We start from the raw sequence: 20,686 nt of genomic DNA, 5'->3' as shown, positions 1-20,686 counted from the left end.
CCTCCACAAGATCAGCATACTCCTCTCCTGAAATCCTCTGTGCTGCTGGGACCCTGCTCCTTCCACTATGTAACTCTCAGCCTGTGACCTCCACAGGATCAGCGCACTCCTGTCCTGAAACCCTCTGTGCTGCTGGGAGGACCCTGCTCCTTCCACTATGTAACTCTCAGCCTGTGACCTCCACAAGATCAGCACACTGCTCCCCTGAAATCCTCTGTGCTGCTGGGAGGACCCTGCTCCTTCCACTATGTAACACTCATCCTGTGACCTCCACAGGATCAGCACACTGCTCTCCTGAAATCCTCTGTGCTGCTGGGAGGACCCTGCTCCTTCCACTATGTACCTCTCAGCCTGTGACCTCCACAGGATCAGCACACTGCTCTCCTGAAATCCTCTGTGCTGCTGGGACCCTGCTCCTTCCACTATGTAACTCTCAGCCTGTGACCTCCACAGGATCAGCACACTGCTCTCCTGAAATCCTCTGTACTGCTGGGAGGACCCTGCTCCTTCCACTATGTACCTCTCATCCTGTGACCTGCACAACATCAGCACACTCCTCTCCTGAAATCCTCTGTGCTGCTGGGAGGACCCTGCTCCTTCCACTATGTAACTCTCATCCTGTGACCTCCACGAGATCAGCACACTCCTCTCCTGAAATCCTCTGTGCTGCTGGGAGGACCCTGCTCCTTCCACTATGTAACTCTCATCCTATGACCTCCACGAGATCAGCACACTCCTCTCCTGAAATCCTCTGTGCTGCTGGGAGGACCCTGCTCCTTCCACTATGTACCTCTCATCCTGTGACCTCCACAGGATCAGCGCACTCCTCTCCTGAAATCCTCTGTGCTGCTGGGAGGACCCTGCACCTTCCACTATGTAACTCTCATCCTGTAACCTCCACAGGATCAGCACACTCCTCTCCTGAAATCCTCTGTGCTGCTGGGAGGACCCTGCTCCTTCCACTATGTAACTCTCATCCTGTGACCTCCACGAGATCAGCACACTCCTCTCCTGAAATCCTCTGTGCTGCTGGGAGGACCCTGCTCCTTCCACTATGTAACTCACCTCCACAACATCAGCACACTGCTCTCCTGAAACCCTCTGTGCTGCTGGGAGGACCCTGCACCTTCCACTATGTACCTCTCATCCTGTGACCTCCACAGGATCAGCGCACTCCTCTCCTGAAATCCTCTGTGCTGCTGGGAGGACCCTGCTCCTTCCACTATGTACCTCTCATCCTGTGACCTGCACAACATCAGCACACTCCTCTCCTGAAATCCTCTGTGCTGCTGGGAGGACCCTGCTCCTTCCACTATGTAACTCTCATCCTGTGACCTCCACGAGATCAGCACACTCCTCTCCTGAAATCCTCTGTGCTGCTGGGAGGACCCTGCTCCTTCCACTATGTAACTCTCATCCTGTGACCTCCACGAGATCAGCACACTCCTCTCCTGAAATCCTCTGTGCTGCTGGGAGGACCCTGCTCCTTCCACTATGTACCTCTCATCCTGTGACCTCCACAGGATCAGCGCACTCCTCTCCTGAAATCCTCTGTGCTGCTGGGAGGACCCTGCACCTTCCACTATGTAACTCTCAGCCTGTGACCTCCACAGGATCAGCACACTCCTCTCCTGAAATCCTCTGTGCTGCTGGGAGAACCCTGCTCCTTCCACTATGTAACTCTCATCCTGTGACCTCCACGAGATCAGCACACTCCTCTCCTGAAATCCTCTGTGCTGCTGGGAGGACCCTGCTCCTTCCACTATGTAACTCACCTCCACAACATCAGCACACTGCTCTCCTGAAACCCTCTGTGCTGCTGGGAGGACCCTGCACCTTCCACTATGTACCTCTCATCCTGTTACCTCCACAGGATCAGCACACTCCTCTCCTGAAATCCTCTGTGCTGCTGGGAGGACCCTGCACCTTCCACTATGTACCTCTCATCCTGTGACCTCCACAGGATCAGCGCACTCCTCTCCTGAAATCCTCTGTGCTGCTGGGAGGACCCTGCTCCTTCCACTATGTAACTCTCAGCCTGTGACCTCCACAGGATCAGCACACTCTTCTCCTGAAATCCTCTGTGCTGCTGGGAGGACCCTGCACCTTCCACTATGTAACTCTCAGCCTGTGACCTCCACAGGATCAGCACACTCTTCTCCTGAAATCCTCTGTGCTGCTGGGAGGACCCTGCTCCTTCCACTATGTAACTCTCAGCCTGTGATCTCCACGAGATCAGCACACTCCTCTCCTGAAATCCTCTGTGCTGCTGGGAGGACCCTGCTCCTTCCACTATGTAACTCTCATCCTGTGACCTCCACGAGATCAGCGCACTCCTCTCCTGAAATCCTCTGTGCTGCTGGGAGGAGCGCTCAGTCGGTGACCCCTGCTTGTCTCCGTCCCTCCCATCGTGATGCACTCTTTCCTCTCTTTTGTAGGAAGCCCTGATGGAGGAGTACGCCATCGCCGCTCAGGTCTGGAAGCTCAGCACCTGTGACCTGTGTGAGCTCGCCAGGAACAGCGTCCTGCAGAGCGGCCTCTCCGATAAGGTCAGAGCGCAATGGCGCCCGTTTTACAACGTGGAGCATTTGCCACTGTTTTTTTTATAGCCAAAACCGGTTGGAACCATACAGGACTCGAAAACATGGCAGCAAATGTACCGCAACGTAGCCGCATGCTGCAGCAGCGACCCAGGGATAGTGATTTGCTGCCAGGATGTGACGGAGCGGGGGTAGGGGTGATGGTTCCTGGTTGTCTCTATTACACTAATCGCCGTCTCTCGTCCTCTGGTCTTTTAGGAAAAGAAGCATTTTCTGGGATGCAACTACATGAAAGAAGGTCCAGAAGGAAACGACATCAGCAGAACCAACGTGGCGCAGATCCGGATGGCGTTCCGCTACGAAACGCTGTGTAATGAGCTGAGCTTCCTGGCGGACGCCATGAATTCTGCTGATATTCACTTGCCGCTGTCACAATGAGAAGACCCCCGGGGAGCAGATCTTCATTCTGGGGCCTACAAGTCAACATGGATGATGACGAGGATGATGAAGAAGATGATGGATGTCTGATGTTTTCTTCCAGGATCTGCTCTTTGGCTTTATAAATGGAACTTTAACTGCTTTGTTAACGTCACCAGGCGGTTTGGTCATGTGACCTGCGCTAAATGGACGAGACCTCAGGAGCTGGAGAGCTTCTTACCGCCTATGCTTGCTCATATGTAACACAGAGGAGACATCTGGGATGGGGGGTGTCAAGGGTGTGACCCCAGCATGACACATCAAAGACTGTGAACCAATAAGGCAAAGACATTAAAGGGCCTCATTTACTATCACTGTGTATATGATGGTATTCTACTGCCCCCTGGTATCAGAGGACGACTGTAGGACAGGAGAATACAGTCTACTGCCCCCTGGTGTCAGAGGACGACTGTAGGACAGGAGAATACAGTCTACTGCCCCCTGGTGTCAGAGGACGACTGTAGGACAGGAGAATACAGTCTACTGCCCCCTGGTATCAGAGGAAGACTGTAGGACAGGAGAATACAGTCTACTGCCCCCTGGTATCAGAGGACGACTGTAGGACAGGAGAATACAATCTATTGCTCCCTGTTATCAGCCATTTCAGGGTAGAGGATGACTGTAGGACAGGAGAATACAGTCTATTGCCCCCTGTTATCAGCCATGTCAGCGGAGAGGACAACTGTAGGACAGGAGAATACAGTCTATTGCCCCCCATTATCAGCCATTTCAGGGGAGAGGATGACTGTAGGACAGGAGAATACAGTCTATTGCCTCCCATTATCAGCCATGTCAGCGGAGAGGATAACTGTAGGACAGGAGAATACAGTCTATTGCCCCCCATTATCAGTCATGTCAGCGGAGAGGATGACTGTAGGACAGGAGAATACAGTCTACTGCCCCCCGTTATCAGCCATTTCAGGGGAGAGGACGACTGTAGGACAGGAGAATACAGTCTATTGCCCCCTGTAATCAGCCATTTCAGGGGGAGGATGACTGTAGGACAGGAGAATACAGTCTATTGCCCCCTGTAATCAGCCATTTCAGGGGAGAGGATGACTGTAGGACAGGAGAATACAGTCTATTGCCCCCTGTTATCTGCCATTTCAGGGGAGAGGATGACTGTAGGGCAGGAGAATACAGTCTATTGCCCCCTGTTATCAGCCATTTCAGGGGAGAGGATGACTGTAGGACAGGAGAATACAGTCTATTGCCCCCTGTTATCAGCCATTTCAGGGGAGAGGACGACTGTAGGACAGGAGAATACAGTCTATTGCCCCCTGTTATCAGCCATTTCAGGGGAGAGGACAACTGTGGGACAGAAGAATACAATCTATTGCCCCCTGTTATCAGCCATTTCAGGGGAGAGGATGACTGTAGGACAGGAGAATACAGTCTATTGCCCCCTGTTATCAGCCATTCCAGGGGAGAGGACGACTGTAGGACAGGAGAATACAATCTACTGCCCCTGAAATCAGCCATTTCAGGGGAGAGGATGACTGTAGGACAGGAGAATACAGTCTATTGCCCCCTGTTATCAGCCATTTCAGGGGAGAGGACGACTGTAGGACAGGAGAATACAGTCTATTGCCCCCTGTTATCAGCCATTTCAGAGGAGAGGATGACTGTAGGACAGGAGAATACAGTCTATTGCTCCCTGTTATCAGCCATTTCAGGGGAGAGGATGACTGTAGGACAGGAGAATACAGTCTATTGCCTCCTGTTATCAGCCATTTCAGGGGGAGGATGACTGTAGGACAGGAGAATACAGTCTATTGCCTCCTGTTATCAGCCATTTCAGGGGGAGGATGACTGTAGGACAGGAGAACACAATCTATTGCCCCCTGTTATCAGCCATTTCAGGGGAGAGGATGACTGTAGAACAGGAGAATACAGTCTATTGCCCCCTGGTATCAGCCATGTCAGCGGAGAGGACGACTGTGGGACAGAAGAATACAGTCTATTGCCCCCTGTTATCAGCCATTTCAGGGGAGAGGATGACTGTAGGACAGGAGAATACAGTCTATTGCCCCCTGTTATCAGCCATTTCAGGGGAGAGGATGACTGTAGGACAGGAGAATACAGTCTATTGCCCCGTTATCAGCCATTTCAGGGGAGAGGATGACTGTAGGACAGGAGAATACAGTCTATTGCCCTCCATTATCAGCCATGTCAGCGGAGAGGATGACTGTAGGACAGGAGAATACAGTCTATTGCCCCCCATTATCAGCCATGTCAGCGGAGAGGATGACTGTAGGACAGGAGAATACAGTCTACTGCCCCCCGTTATCAGCCATGTCAGCAAAGAGGACGACTGTAGGACAGGAGAATACAGTCTATTGCTCCCTGTTATCAGCCATGTCAGCAGAGAGGACGACTATAGGACAGGAGAATACAGTCTACTGCCCCCTGTTATCAGCCATGTCAGCGGAGAGGATGACTGTAGGACAGGAGAATACAGTCTATTGCCCCCCATTATCAGCCATGTCAGCGGAGAGGATGACTGTAGGACAGGAGAATACAGTCTACTGCCCCCCGTTATCAGCCATGTCAGCAAAGAGGACGACTGTAGGACAGGAGAATACAGTCTACTGCCCCCCATTATCAGCCATGTCAGCAGAGAGGACGACTGTAGGACAGGAGAATACAGTCTACTGCCCCCTGTTATCAGCCATTTCAGGGGAGAGGACGACTGTAGGACAGGAGAATACAGTCTATTGCCCCCTGTTATCAGCCATTTCAGGGGAGAGGACGACTGTAGGACAGGAGAATACAGTCTATTGCCCCCTGTTATCAGCCATTTCAGGGGAGAGGATGACTGTAGGACAGGAGAATACAGTCTATTGCCCCCTGTTATCAGCCATTTCAGGGGAGAGGATGACTGTAGGACAGGAGAATACAGTCTACTGCCCCCTGTTATCAGCCATTTCAGGGGAGAGGACGACTGTAGGACAGGAGAATACAGTCTATTGCCCCCTGTTATCAGCCATTTCAGGGGAGAGGACGACTGTAGGACAGGAGAATACAGTCTATTGCCCCCTGTTATCAGCCATTTCAGGGGAGAGGATGACTGTAGGACAGGAGAATACAGTCTATTGCCCCCTGTTATCAGCCATTTCAGGGGAGAGGATGACTGTAGGACAGGAGAATACAGTCTATTGCCCCCTGTTATCAGCCATTTCAGGTGAGGGGATGACTGTAGGACAGGAGAATACAGTCTATTGCTCCCTGTTATCTGCCATTTCAGGGGAGAGGACGACTGTAGGACAGGAGAATACAGTCTATTGCCCCCTGTTATCAGCCATTTCAGGTGAGAGGACGACTGTGGGACAGAAGAATACAATCTATTGCTCCCTGTTATCAGCCATTCCAGGGGAGAGGACGACTGTAGGACAGGAGAATACAATCTACTGCCGCCTGGTATCAGCCATTTCAGGGGAGAGGATGACTGTAGGACAGGAGAATACAGTCTATTGCCCCCTGTTATCAGTCATTTCAGGGGAGAGGATGACTGTAGGACAGGAGAATACAGTCTACTGCCCCCTGTTATCAGCCATGTCAGGGGAGAGGACGACTGTAGGACAGGAGAATACAATCTATTGCCCCCTGTTATCAGCCATTTCAGGGGAGAGGATGACTGTAGGACAGGAGAATACAGTCTATTGCCCCCTGTTATCAGCCATTTCAGGGGAGAGGATGACTGTAGGACAGGAGAATACAGTCTATTGCCCCCTGTTATCAGCCATTTCAGGGGAGAGGATGACTGTAGGACAGGAGAATACAGTCTATTGCCCCCTAGTATCAGCCATGGCAGCGGAGAGGATGACTGTAGGACAGGAGAATACAGTCTATTGCCCCCTGTTATCAGCCATTTCAGGGGAGAGGACGCCTTGCTGCACTATTATAAGCCTGGACAGTTTAGGGTTAGTAAGTGTAGATCTTCAAAGGCTCTAACAAGCAGTCACTGCTCTTTGACGTATTGCCCGGTTATCTGGTACCATGGGCGTTCTATACCCACCTCCCAGAAAGTTTAGAGGCGGCAGTCAGTATCTTGGCATCTGAGGATCGGTCCTTCAGAACCAATTCCATACAGAAGTTCTTTCTTCTGGTCAGACAAAATCTGTTGAAGTAAAAGCTGCTGCAGCACCTCTTTTCCAGGAGAGCCATTTATATGTCTTGGGCGATCTCCATTACAGAATACCTCAATAGTGCTGGAGGCTCGCGCCGCTCTCTTCCTTCAGCATTTCTTGGATCTATAGCTGTACAATACAGGGAGTGCAGAATTATTAGGCAAGTTGTATTTTTGAGGATTAATTTTATTATTGAACAACAACCATGTTCTCAATGAACCCAAAAAACTCATTAATATCAAAGCTGAATATTTTTGGAAGTAGTTTTTAGTTTGTTTTTAGTTTTAGCTATTTTAGGGGGATATCTGTGTGTGCAGGTGACTATTACTGTGCATAATTATTAGGCAACTTAACAAAAAACAACTATATACCCATTTCAATTATTTATTTTTACCAGTGAAACCAATACAACATCTCAACATTCACAAATATACATTTCTGACATTCAAAAACAAAACAAAAACAAATCAGTGACCAATATAGCCACCTTTCTTTGCAAGGACACTCAAAAGCCGCCATCCATGGATTCTGTCAGTGTTTTGATCTGTTCACCATCCACATTGCGTGCAGCAGCAACCACAGCCTCCCAGACACTGTTCAGAGAGGTGGACTGTTTTCCCTCCTTGTAAATCTCACATTTGATGATGGACCACAGGTTCTCAATGGGGTTCAGATCAGGTGAACAAGGAGGCCATGTCATTAGATTTTCTTCTTTTATACCCTTTCTTGCCAGCCACGCTGTGGAGTACTTGGACGCGTGTGATGGAGCATTGTCCTGCATGAAAATCATGTTTTTCTTGAAGGATGCAGACTTCTTCCTGTACCACTGCTTGAAGAAGGTGTCTTCCAGAAACTGGCAGTAGGACTGGGAGTTGAGCTTGACTCCATCCTCAACCCGAAAAGGCCCCACAAGCTCATCTTTGATGATACCAGCCCAAACCAGTACTCCACCTCCACCTTGCTGGCGTCTGAGTCGGACTGGAGCTCTCTGCCCTTTACCAATCCAGCCACGGGCCATCCATCTGGCCATCAAGACTCACTCTCATTTCATCAGTCCATAAAACCTTAGAACAATCAGTCTTGAGATATTTCTTGGCCCAGTCTTGACGTTTCAGCTTGTGTGTCTTGTTCAGTGGTGGTCGTCTTTCAGCCTTTCTTACCTTGGCCATGTCTCTGAGTATTGCACACCTTGTGCTTTTGGGCACTCCAGTGATGTTGCAGCTCTGAAATATGGCCAAACTGGTGGCAAGTGGCATCTTGGCAGCTGCACGCTTGACTTTTCTCAGTTCATGGGCAGTTATTTTGCGCCTTGGTTTTTCCACACGCTTCTTGCGACCCTGTTGACTATTTTGAATGAAACGCTTGATTGTTCGATGATCGCGCTTCAGAAGCTTTGCTATTTTAAGAGTGCTGCATCCCTCTGCAAGATATCTCACTATTTCTGACTTTTCTGAGCCGGTCAAGTCCTTCTTTTGACCCATTTTGCCAAAGGAAAGGCAGTTGCCTAATAATTCTGCACACCTGATATAGGGTGTTGATGCCATTAGACCACACCCCTTCTCATTACAGAGATGCACATCACCTAATATGCTTAATTGGTAGTAGGCTTTCGAGCCTATACAGCTTGGAGTAAGACAACAGCATAAAGAGGATGATGTGGTCAAAATACTCATTTGCCTAATAATTCTGCACTCCCTGTATGGCTGCTCCCACAAGGCCTACTACCCAACTTTCCTAGGATCTTGAGCGGCATATCTGCCAGGTTATGTAACCAGAAGGATGGAGGGGATGTACACAGCATACTCAGGCTACTAGGCCTTTCCGGGCTCTGGGAAAGTTGGGTTATAATCTCTGAGAGCTGAAATGGCGGCCATATTGGACAGTCACTGCCACAATGTTATAATCTGCACACATCCTACAATTTCCTGGCGGCATCCATGCGCTTCCTCCTCTCAGTGTTGGCCGCCATCTTTGCCCTCGCCACGTGCACTTCACGGATCACTTGTTTACGTTTTACACATTACCTTCATATTTTATGTTATTTTGTCACCAAATGTTTTTTTTTTCTCTGTTTTAAATGGAATAACATAAAACCTGGAACCACTGAGGGCGACCGTTTGGTGTCCTTTCTAATCACCTGTGAAAATTCTAGTATTTTTGCTAGAAGGAGTAACGTGAGGTCTTCTAGGGTTAACTGGAAGATAATCACAAAACGGACCCAGTAAAAGGGTTAATGGCTGCAGGAAATAGTCTTGTGACCCCTCCATCAGCTCCGCCTAATGGCTGGGATGTCTGCCCTGATGACAGGGTCCCTTTAAGAACAGTGTGTGGTAAATACAATGTTCTCCATTCACATCCTAAGCAGCGATAAAAGCTTTGCTGGATACAGACAGGTCGGCGCTAACCCAAAGGGGGCAAAATGTGCGCTCTCAGCTCCCACAGTGCACTGCTCTGTGGGTGCAGATTTATATTTAGCTTTAGATGTGAATGGAGAAGAAAACACCATGGGATTCAAAATCCCCTCACTGTGAGGAAAGCCCACGCGTGGAGGTCCCAGTGGTCACGCCCCACCCATCAGACACTTATGACCCATCCTAAGGGTAGGGCATGTGTTTTTGGAGGTAAGCCCATCTACAACCCCAGTTCCAAAAAAGCTGGGGCGCTGTGCAACATGTAAATGTGCGTGAATCTCATGGACCCATCTTCTATTCACAGTAGATCACAGATCAGATGATGACAATTTACCATTTCATGAAAACATTTACTAATTTACAACTGGATGGCAGCAACGCAGCTCAGAGAGGTGGGCACAGGGGCAGCAAAAGCAAGGCCTCTTTCACATGGGCGTCGCGGGAAAATCGTGCGAGTTTTGTATGCGATTGCGTTGCGCGAGTGCAATGCATTTTGCACGCACGTGATAAAAAACTGAATGTGGTACCCAGACCTGGACTCCTTCACTGAAGTTCAGGTCTGGGTTATGTGTTCTGTAGATTTGAATATTTTCCCTTATGACATGGTTATAAGGGAAAATAATAGCATTCTGAATACAGAACACTTAGTACAATAGGGATGGAGGGGTTAAAAAAATAATATATATATTAAACTCACCTCATCCACTTGTCCGCACAGTCCGGCTCCTCTTCTTCCTTCTTCTTTGATGACCTGGGAGGAAAAGGACCTTTGGTGATGTCACTGCGCTCATGACATGGTGATGGATCATGTGATGGACCATGTGATGAGCGCAGTGACGTCACCAAAGGTCCTTTTCCTCCCAGGTTATCAAAGAAGTAGAAAGAAGAGGAGCCGAGCAGTGGATGAGGCGAGTTTAATTATTATTTTTTAACCCCTCCAGCACTATTGTACTATGCAGTCTGTAGTAAGGGAAAATAATAAAGATCAGGTCCCCATCCCAATCGTCTCCTAGCAACCGTGCGTGAAAATCGCACCGCATCCGCACTTGCTTGCGATTTTCATGCAGACCCATTCACTTCTATGGGGCCTGCGTTGTGTGAAAAACGCTGAATATAGAGCATGCTGCCATTTTCACGCAACGCACAAGTGATGTGTGAAAATCACCGCTCGTGTGCACAGCCCCATAGAAATGAATGGGTCCGGATTCAGTGCGTTCACCTCACGCATCGCACCCGCGTGGAAAACTCGCCCGTGTGAAAGGGGCCTAAGAGAGGAAACTGCTGGAGGAGCTCGGTCCTACAGTCACAGGACTGGGTATAAAAAGAGCGGGTGAGAGGCAGAGTCTTGAAATTATGAAATTCCTTTTGGAGACCACAGTCGCCGTGTCCTGCGGACTGAAGAGGAGAAGGACCATCCACCCTAACATGACACGGGGTTGCATTAGTGCCTGTGTGTGGGCAGCTTACACATCTGGAACTGTCTGCTCCATGCAGATGTCTCCTTCAGGGAAGACAATGATGACCACATCCTGCATCCAGACCCCCCATGAAATAAACAATCCAGCAAAGACGAGCCCAGACCGTGGAGCAGAGAGAATCCTACATCACACAAGAACGGGACGACATTCCTCTCCCAAAACTCCCGTCTCCTCACTCCCCCCATGTAAAAGAGGGGGCGATGCGCTAGACGTGGCCCTGGCCCAACGTTTCTAAACGAGTAAATGTCTCAATGTCAACATCGGATATGTGTCCTATGATCCACTGTGAATAAAATGCGGCGCTATGAGCGTTAAACATGGCGGCGATCTCTCCTTGTATTCACACGGTACACAGCAGCACAACAACTTTGTGGGGAATTGAGGTTATATTATAATACAGCGTAATAATAGCAAAATGAATACAAAATAACAATCTGTGGGGATTCGCTCTGGTAGTTCGGATTAGCGGGTGCAGCACAGCGGCAAAGTACAAGTTCCTGGTACAAAACATCAGGGTTTATTCACACGTGAAAGCAAAACAAAACCGCGAGTTGCTTGGTGATCGTTCACACACGTGAAAAGTTCCTATACAGAACAGTCCCCTTTTCTCCTGGGTGTTACTTCACACCCCGTTGGAAGTTCCGCTTTGTCAAGTCCACAGGCAGGCGTTAGGCGGCCTGTTCGCCCTCACAGGGGTCTGAGGCCCCCAGCCCAGCTCAAGCCGCGGATCCCAACACAGCCCTCAGATCCCAGCACACAGACTCCTGAGCTCCACTGTTAGACCGAGGTAATCCTCTCCACCTGGCAGTGCTGGCTGGTTTATATGCCTGGCAAAACCCGGCCTGGAACATGGGGAGTAGTCACCCACCCAGCACTTTGACTACTCCCAGTAAGAGCCGTCCCGGATCAGCTATTACAGCCATACTAAGTATCAAGGTGTCAAACAGCAACTGCCGCTAAGACATAAAAAACGTCTCTTACTCCCCGAGGCCAGGAACCTCGGTGACACGTACCCATCATCCACGATGGTTCCACAAATGTAAAAAAGGAACACAAAATAAAAATACAAAAACAAAGAAAATTATAGTTTGTCAATATATGATAAAATCGATAAAATAAGGAAATAAAACTATAATTCATGTAAATAAAAAAAAATAAAAAAATTATGAACATTTTCTATTTATTTTCAAGACAACAAATTAGTTTCAAAATATTTTTTTATTTTTGAATAATTAAAAATACAAACCAGTTATTATTAATTTTTTGTAAATCTCCTAATTTCTTTAAATATTCCCGTAGCAGAAGCTCTTCTGTACAAAGGCCGCGATGGCGGTAGACTTGCCGCTCTCCGCAGCAATGAACGATTATCACTATGAGCAGCATCAAGCTTATTCATATGGTCAAAATGACGAGTCAGTGAGAAATACAAGAGGCGGCCATTTCTGTGGGCGGGGCCAATATTCAAATCCAAAGGAAGTGATGATGGGCAATCATGTGATCACTGGGTTAGTAATGGCCGCCTCTTATCCAGTGTTATAGACTAGTGCTCATTATACAATGTAAAGTCTTTATCTAAATACAACAGGACGCAAAACAAAGCACGCTTATCGTCTGATCCAGACAATTCTGGAAAGATGCCATGAGCAGAGCTGCAGTGTAAAGTACAGAGGAAGCATAGTAGCCTATCCCTCTGATGAGGCAGAAGACGAATTTCCAACTAACCTGAACTCCACTAGATAACGCAGCTATGCCGCAGTCCATCATCATACCTGTGCCCTAATGGAGCAGACCTAAAAAGTAGCCGATATGAAGAAGCAGAGCTGTAGTATAAAGCATCAGGAATGGACTGAGCCAAAGACATGACAGGAGGTGGATTTCAGACCCCAAAAGAGAAGTAACTAATCATAGCCGTGTCCATCCTTATGGAACAGACCTAAAAAGTTATCAATATGTAGAAGCAGAGCTGCAGTGTAAAGCATGGATGGGTACAGAGCAGTCTGAACCTCCGATCTGACGAGAGGTGGAGTTTAGAGGTAAGCTGGAGTCACTGATCATGACTATGCAACAGCGGAGCAGAGATAAAATGAGCCAAGCACCCGGCGCTGAAGGCTGGGTCTACACCCGGCATCACCAATGTGGCACCACAATTTTTATAATGATAGTCTATGGTGTTGCGATGCGACATGCTGCGACAGTTGCAGAAAAATCCATCTTGCGTTGCAGTTGCAGCATGTCGCATTGCGATACCATAGACTATCATTATAAAAACTGTGGCGTGACACACGTGGTCGCGTAGCCCTAGCCTAGGAAACAGGGGGAAGGACACGCCCCCTCCAGGTAGAATTATTCAGAATCCCCATCTACAATAATAGTGCGCAGTGTCAGGCGAGTCTTAAAGGGGAAGTGGCGCAGTCGCCTCACTAAACAAGGAAACCCCCGGACCCCAGGATAAGTCTTGTAAACGCCATGGCGGTCTACAGTCACAGGACCAGGGCAGGAGCAGATAATCCGGACGCTTATCAATGACTCAACAAAAAGTCTGCAGCCAGGAGCTGTGCAGGCGGACTACAAATCCCAGCACGCCCTGACCGCCTACGGCCATAGGAGCTGTAGTCTCAGGGCAGCTGGTGCGCTCCAGGATGCAGGCGGCAGACCTAAATATATACACAAAAAAACGGACATAGCAACCCACTGGATGACCTGGATCCCCGAAAGCGTCATGTGACCTGCGGCTGAGCGAACATACAGCAGACATCGCTGTCGGCTGTCCCATCTCCGACATTGGTGGCATACCGCTAGATAGGTGCAGGTCTCACCTTTGGGACCTGCACCTTATCTTCAGAATGGGACCACAAAAGTGATCGCCTGCGTGGCCGGAACTGGCCGCCCTCCATTGATTTCTATGGCACTGCCGATGCAAACTCCTGATCTGATTCCTTGCTCACAAACTTGAAGAGAAGCTGCAGCTCCCCCCCCCCCCGAGGCATCCTAGGCCCTGAGTATTATGATGCCACGCCAATGGTAGCCACTAGGTGGCGATGCAGCCAACAGCACAGTGAAAAGAAGGGGTAGCGCCTAAAACGTTATACTATGTACTAAAGGCATTGCCGCTGCACGTGGGTCGTTACAGACTCTATTATTACACGGCCTGGCCCCGCCTCCTCTGCGCAGGACACTCCTCGGACCCTCACACGTGATGGCGTCTCGGGGCTATGCTTTGAGGGATCAGACGGGGTCCCAACTTGTCCCCATTAATAACCTGACAAGTCACAATGAGGGGCACACATTCCCTCTAAATGGGAGGTTTCTGTAGAAAACTAGAATGTGATACAATTAAAACATAAATGTGTACGAGGATTAACCCATGAAATCATCGCCGCCGTGATCCAGGGCTCTACCGATATCCCCGGAGATCAGAGGAAGGAGAAGACATTTACAATATCCAAAGAGCACTGAAAAAAACGGGTGAAACGTCGTGATGTAGAACGGACACTAAGGCCCCTGTCACACGAGCGAGATTTCTGCGCGGGTGCAATGCGTGAGGTGACCGCATTGCGCTGAATCCGGACGGGCTCTGCACACGGGCGGTGATTTTCACGCATCAGTTCTGTGTTCTGTGAAAATCGCAGCATGTTCTATATTCTGCGTTTTTTACGGAACGCAGGCCCCATAGAAGTGAATGGGGCTGCGTGAAAATCGCAAGCAAGTGCGGATGCGGTGCAATTTTCACGCATGGTTGCTAGGAGACGATCGGGATGGGGACCCGATCTATTTTATATTCCCTTATAACATGGTTAATACAGAATGCTAAGTAAGTTAGGGATGAAGGGGTTAAATTTTTTTATTAAACTCCCCTCATCCACTTGTTCGCGCAGCCCGGCTTCTCTTCTGTCTTCTTCTTTGATGACCTGGGAGGAAAAGGACCTGTGGTGACGTCACTGCGCTCATCACATGGTCCGTCACCATGGTGATGGGTCATGTGATGGACCGTGTGATGAGCGCAATGATGTCACCACAGGTCCTTTTCCTCCCAGGTCATCAAATAAGTAGAAAGAAGACGAGCCGGGCAGCGCGAACAAGTGGATGAGGCAAGTTTAATATTTATTTTTTTAACCCCTTCAGCCCTATTGTACTATGCAGTCTGTAGTAAGAATGCTATTATTTTGCCTTGTAACCATGTCATAAGGGAAAAGAATAAAATCTACACAACACCGAACCCAAACCTGAACTTCAGTGAAGAAGTCCGGGTTCGGGTCCGGGTACCAAACATGCCGATTTTGCACTCGCATGGAAAAATCGTGCATTTTCCCGCAACGCACCCGCATCCTATCCGGCCCTCACACGCCACGCCCGTGTGAAAGAGGCCTTAGTTTTTTATCACATGCGGGAAAAACGCATCAAAACTGAACAACTGAACGCAATCGCAGACAAAACTGACTGAACCTGCTTGCAAAATGGTGCGAGTTTCACGGAACGCATCCGCACCTAATCCGTCACATTCACGTAAAAGAGGCCTACAGGTCACAGCATTAGCGGCTCATCCCCGGCAGACGCCCCAGCGCTAACTCCCAGACACAGACGGACAGTACAAGGAGGGTGCGTCACATTTACAAAATGCTAATAACAACTGCAAATGTCTGAAGGCCACCCAGCAGCTTTCATGGATTCACGGATTTGTCTTCTCCCAAATTAAAATAATAATAAAAATGCTGGAAACCAATAAAATGTCACAAAAGAAAAGGCTTGAAGTGAAACTGCGGCTACGTGTGAACACAACCATTAGGCCACTGCTGCCTCCAATCACCATATTACAGCTCATACATAGAAAGGACCTCCATATATCACTAGTCCTGTATTATACTCCAGAGCTGCACTCACGATTCTGCTGGTGCAGTCACTGTGTACATACATTACTTATCCTGTACTGATCCTGAGTTACATCCTGTATTATACTCCAGAGCTGCACTCACTATTCTGCTGCTGCAGTCACTGTGTACATACATTACTTATCCTGTACTGACCCTGAGTTACATCCTGTATTATACTCCAGAGCTGCACTCACTATTCTGCTGGTGCAGTCACTGTGTACATACATTACTTATCCTGTACTGATCCTGAGTTACATCCTGTATTATACTCCAGAGCTGCACTCACTATTCTGCTGGTGCAGTCACTGTGTACATACATTACTTATCCTGTACTGATCCTGGGTTACATCCTGTATTATACTCCAGAGCTGCACTCACTATTCTGCTGGTGCAGTCACTGTGTACATACATTACTTATCCTGTACTGACCCTGAGTTACATCCTGTATTATACCCCAGAGCTGCACTCACTATTCTGCTGGTGCAGTCACTGTGTACATACATTACTTATCCTGTACTGATCCTGAGTTACACCCTGTATTATACTCCAGAGCTGCACTCACTATTCTGCTGGTGCAGTCACTGTGCACATACATTACTTATCCTGTACTGATCCTGAGTTACATCCTGTATTATACTCCAGAGCTGCACTCACTATTCTGCTGCTGCAGTCACTGTGTACATACATTACTTATCCTGTACAGATCCTGGGTTACATCCTGTATTATACTCCAGAGCTGCACTCACTATTCTGCTGGTGCAGTCACTGTGTACATACATTACTTATCCTGTACTGATCCTGGGTTACATCCTGTATTATACTCCAGAGCTGCACTCACGATTCTGCTGGTGCAGTCACTGTGTACATACATTACTTATCCTGTACTGATCCTGAGTTACATCCTGTATTATACTCCAGAGCTGCACTCACTATTCTGCTGCTGCAGTCACTGTGTACATACATTACTTATCCTGTACTGACCCTGAGTTACATCCTGTATTATACTCCAGAGCTGCACTCACTATTCTGCTGGTGCAGTCACTGTGTACATACATTACTTATCCTGTACTGATCCTGAGTTACATCCTGTATTATACTCCAGAGCTGCACTCACTATTCTGCTGCTGCAGTCACTGTGTACATACATTACTTATCCTGTACTGACCCTGAGTTACATCCTGTATTATACTCCAGAGCTGCACTCACTATTCTGCTGGTGCAGTCACTGTGTACATACATTACTTATCCTGTACTGATCCTGAGTTACATCCTGTATTATACTCCAGAGCTGCACTCACTATTCTGCTGGTGCAGTCACTGTGTACATACATTACTTATCCTGTACTGATCCTGTGTTACATCCTGTATTATACTCCAGAGCTGCACTCACTATTCTGCTGGTGCTGTCACTGTGTACATACATTACTTATCCTGTACTGATCCTGAGTTACATCCTGTATTATACTCCAGAGCTGCACTCACTATTCTGCTGCTGCAGTCACTGTGTACATACATTACTTATCCTGTACTGATCCTGAGTTACATCCTGTATTATACTCCAGAGCTGCACTCACTATTCTGCTGCTGCAGTCACTGTGTACATACATTACTTATCCTGTACTGATCCTGGGTTACATCCTGTATTATACTCCAGAGCTGCACTCACTATTCTGCTGCTGCAGTCACTGTGTACATACATTACTTATCCTGTACTGATCCTGAGTTACATCCTGTATTATACTCCAGAGCTGCACTCACTATTCTGCTGGTGCAGTCACTGTGTACATACATTACTTATCCTGTACTGATCCTGGGTTACATCCTGTATTATACTCCAGAGCTGCACTCACTATTCTGCTGGTGCAGTCACTGTGTACATACATTACTTATCCTGTACTGACCCTGAGTTACATCCTGTATTATACCCCAGAGCTGCACTCACTATTCTGCTGGTGCAGTCACTGTGTACATACATTACTTATCCTGTACTGATCCTGAGTTACACCCTGTATTATACTCCAGAGCTGCACTCACTATTCTGCTGGTGCAGTCACTGTGCACATACATTACTTATCCTGTACTGATCCTGAGTTACATCCTGTATTATACTCCAGAGCTGCACTCACTATTCTGCTGCTGCAGTCACTGTGTACATACATTACTTATCCTGTACTGATCCTGGGTTACATCCTGTATTATACTCCAGAGCTGCACTCACTATTCTGCTGGTGCAGTCACTGTGTACATACATTACTTATCCTGTACTGATCCTGGGTTACATCCTGTATTATACTCCAGAGCTGCACTCACTATTCTGCTGGTGCAGTCACTGTATACATACATTACTTATCCTGTACTGATCCTGGGTTACATCCTGTATTATACTCCAGAGCTGCACTCACTATTCTGCTGGTGCAGTCACTGTGTACATACATTACTTATCCTGTACTGATCCTGAGTTACATCCTGTATTATACTCCAGAGCTGCACTCACTATTCTGCTGGTGTAGTCACTGTGTACATACAGTACTTATCCTGTACTGATCCTATGTACACAGTGACTGCCCCAGCAGAATAGTGAGTGCAGCTCTGGAGTATAATACAGGATAAGTAATGTATGTACACAGTGACTGCACCAGCAGAATAGGGAGTGCAGCTCTGGAGTATAATACAGGATGTAACTCATGATCAGTACAGGATAAGTAATGTATGTACACAGTGACTGCACCAGCAGAATAGGGAGTGCAGCTCTGGAGTATAATACAGGATGTAACTCAGGAATCAGTACAGGATAAGTAATGTATGTACACAGTGGCTGCACCAGCAGACTAGTGAGTGCAGCTCTGGAGTATAATACAGGATGTAACTCAGGATCAGTACAGGATAAGTAATGTATGTACACAATGGCTGCCCCAGCAGAATAGTGAGTGCAGCTCTGGAGTATAATACAGGATGTAACTCAGGATCAGTGATGTATGTGCACAGTGACTGCACCAGCAGAATAGTGAGTGCAGCTCTGGAGTATAATGCAGGATGTAACTCAGGATCAGTACAGGATAAGTAATGTATGTACACAGTGACTGCACCCGCAGAATAGTGAGTGCAGCTCTGGGGTATAATACAGGATGTAACTCAGGATCAGTACAGGATAAGTAATGTATGTACACAGTGACTGCACCAGCAGAATAGTGAGCGCAGCTCTGGAGTATAATACAGGATGTAACTCAGGATCAGTAATGTATGTGCACAGTGACTGCACTGTGTATGGAAGTTGATTCTATCTATGAGCTATACATGTTGATCAGAGGTGGACATTATAATCATCCTCTGGTGTCCCTCATGCAGATAAAACACTGTTACACAGATGGTAATGAGGACGCCGACCATGTGATCAGAAGAAGGTGTCATGGGGCTGCCCAACCTCGTCAGCCAAATTCAGTATATAACTGGCCACATCTTCCTCCGTGGGGGCTTCTGAAACCACCCATGAGTCATTGGTGCCCGTCACTTGCAAGCGGCAGATGGGACAATTGCGGTTCCGGTCGCTCCTGTTGATAAAAAAGGTTGTAATTATCAATCCAGTGACTTCTTTTTCAAGTCTGTGTTTCTTCAGATCTGACCCGAATCCCGATAATATTAAAGTGAAGGTCCAACGATGAGATAATTCATTTCATAATTCACCTCTATAGCACTTGGAGATCCATTATACTGAAGCAGAGCTCCAAATCCCCTGCATGGACGGACACATGATAGAGTCCTGCCTTCCTGCAGCCACCACTAGGGGGAGCTCACTACATGCAGAGCTATCCTTGAGCTCTGTGGGTGCTGTGAGATCTTGTATGCAGGGAGCTCCCTCTAGTAGTGGCTGCAAATGGATCCTAGGACTGCGAGACGAGGACTCCAATACGTGAACCCCTGCGAGCACCATTGTCATCACCCCCCATATACAGCAAAATCACTTGTCATTCTCGCAACCTCACTTTTTCTTTTAAAACAAATGAGGATAGGGTGAGGGGTGCGAAGGGGTCAGCATCCCTGGGGTCAGTATAGTTATTGAAGGGTGCGAAATAAAAAGGTACCCACAGGGTTACTATGTAACTCTACACATACACTTTGCTTTACATCAAGTCTTACACTCTAGTCACAGCCAAAGCAAAACTTCTTGTTTTTTTAAACAAATTTAAAGTCATGTGATTCAATAGCTTTTTCAAAACAACTGAGCATGTACGGCATGGTTACTGCCATAGGGACACCAGGCGCCGCTTATCTCCCGATCCCTCTTTCCATTACATGAGGCAGATACTGCGCTACCCCCACAAACACTGGATTGCCGACCATTATCTAAGGTGAACATAACTGTGGTTCAACAATGCACTGCACAAGAAATCAGTAGTGCTATGATTACAGCTCTGGGGAACTGGAGCACAACACATGATGTAATTCAAAATAAGATAAGTAACTGAAGAAAAGGACAACACATCAAAAATACAAAAAATAAGACAAAAAGGTGTGGAGACTTCAGGCAGCAAGAGAGAGAAATGCAGCTCCGGATCAAAGGTAACAGGATGACAACATCTCTGCAGCCAAGATTTACTATCCAGGACATGGAAGGAGATAAGAGACCTATGACTGCACCACGTGGACCCTCGCCAACTCTTACCATTTGTCAATACATTTCTGGCAGAAGCTGTGAGCGCAGGGCAGGATCAGATCAGCTCGCCCGTCCATGCAGATACAACACTCTTCCTCATCTGTCAGCTGCTTCACCCTAGAAAACAGGAA

General features: G+C 47.8%; 2 protein-coding genes across 4 annotated transcripts in view; one reads left to right on the top strand and one right to left on the bottom strand.

The window, feature by feature from the left end:
• AMPD3 (adenosine monophosphate deaminase 3) overlaps window positions 1-3,331 on the top strand; it is a 64,086-nt gene extending 60,755 nt beyond the window's left edge. For all 3 annotated transcript variants that reach the window (XM_044270971.1, XM_044270969.1, XM_044270972.1), the window contains exons 14-15: window positions 2,439-2,549; window positions 2,799-3,331. In XM_044270971.1, coding sequence (XP_044126906.1) covers window positions 2,439-2,549; window positions 2,799-2,978 — 291 coding nt within the window. In that variant the 3' untranslated portion in view covers window positions 2,979-3,331. The remainder of the gene's footprint in view (window positions 1-2,438; window positions 2,550-2,798) is intronic.
• A 15,744-nt stretch (window positions 3,332-19,075) lies between these two features.
• On the bottom strand, window positions 19,076-20,686 carry RNF141 (ring finger protein 141; the record flags this gene model as incomplete). Its single annotated transcript, XM_044270401.1, has 2 exons — window positions 19,076-19,452; window positions 20,565-20,686. Coding segments are annotated over 2 exons (279 nt in total), but the record flags the coding sequence as incomplete, so codon positions are not given.

The sequence above is a fragment of the Bufo gargarizans genome, chromosome 10, assembly GCF_014858855.1.
Source record: "Bufo gargarizans isolate SCDJY-AF-19 chromosome 10, ASM1485885v1, whole genome shotgun sequence".
In the NCBI taxonomy this organism is placed as follows: domain Eukaryota; kingdom Metazoa; phylum Chordata; class Amphibia; order Anura; family Bufonidae; genus Bufo; species Bufo gargarizans.
The sequence above is the reverse complement of the archived record's forward strand: the minus strand, read 5'-3'. Positions and strand labels throughout refer to the sequence as shown.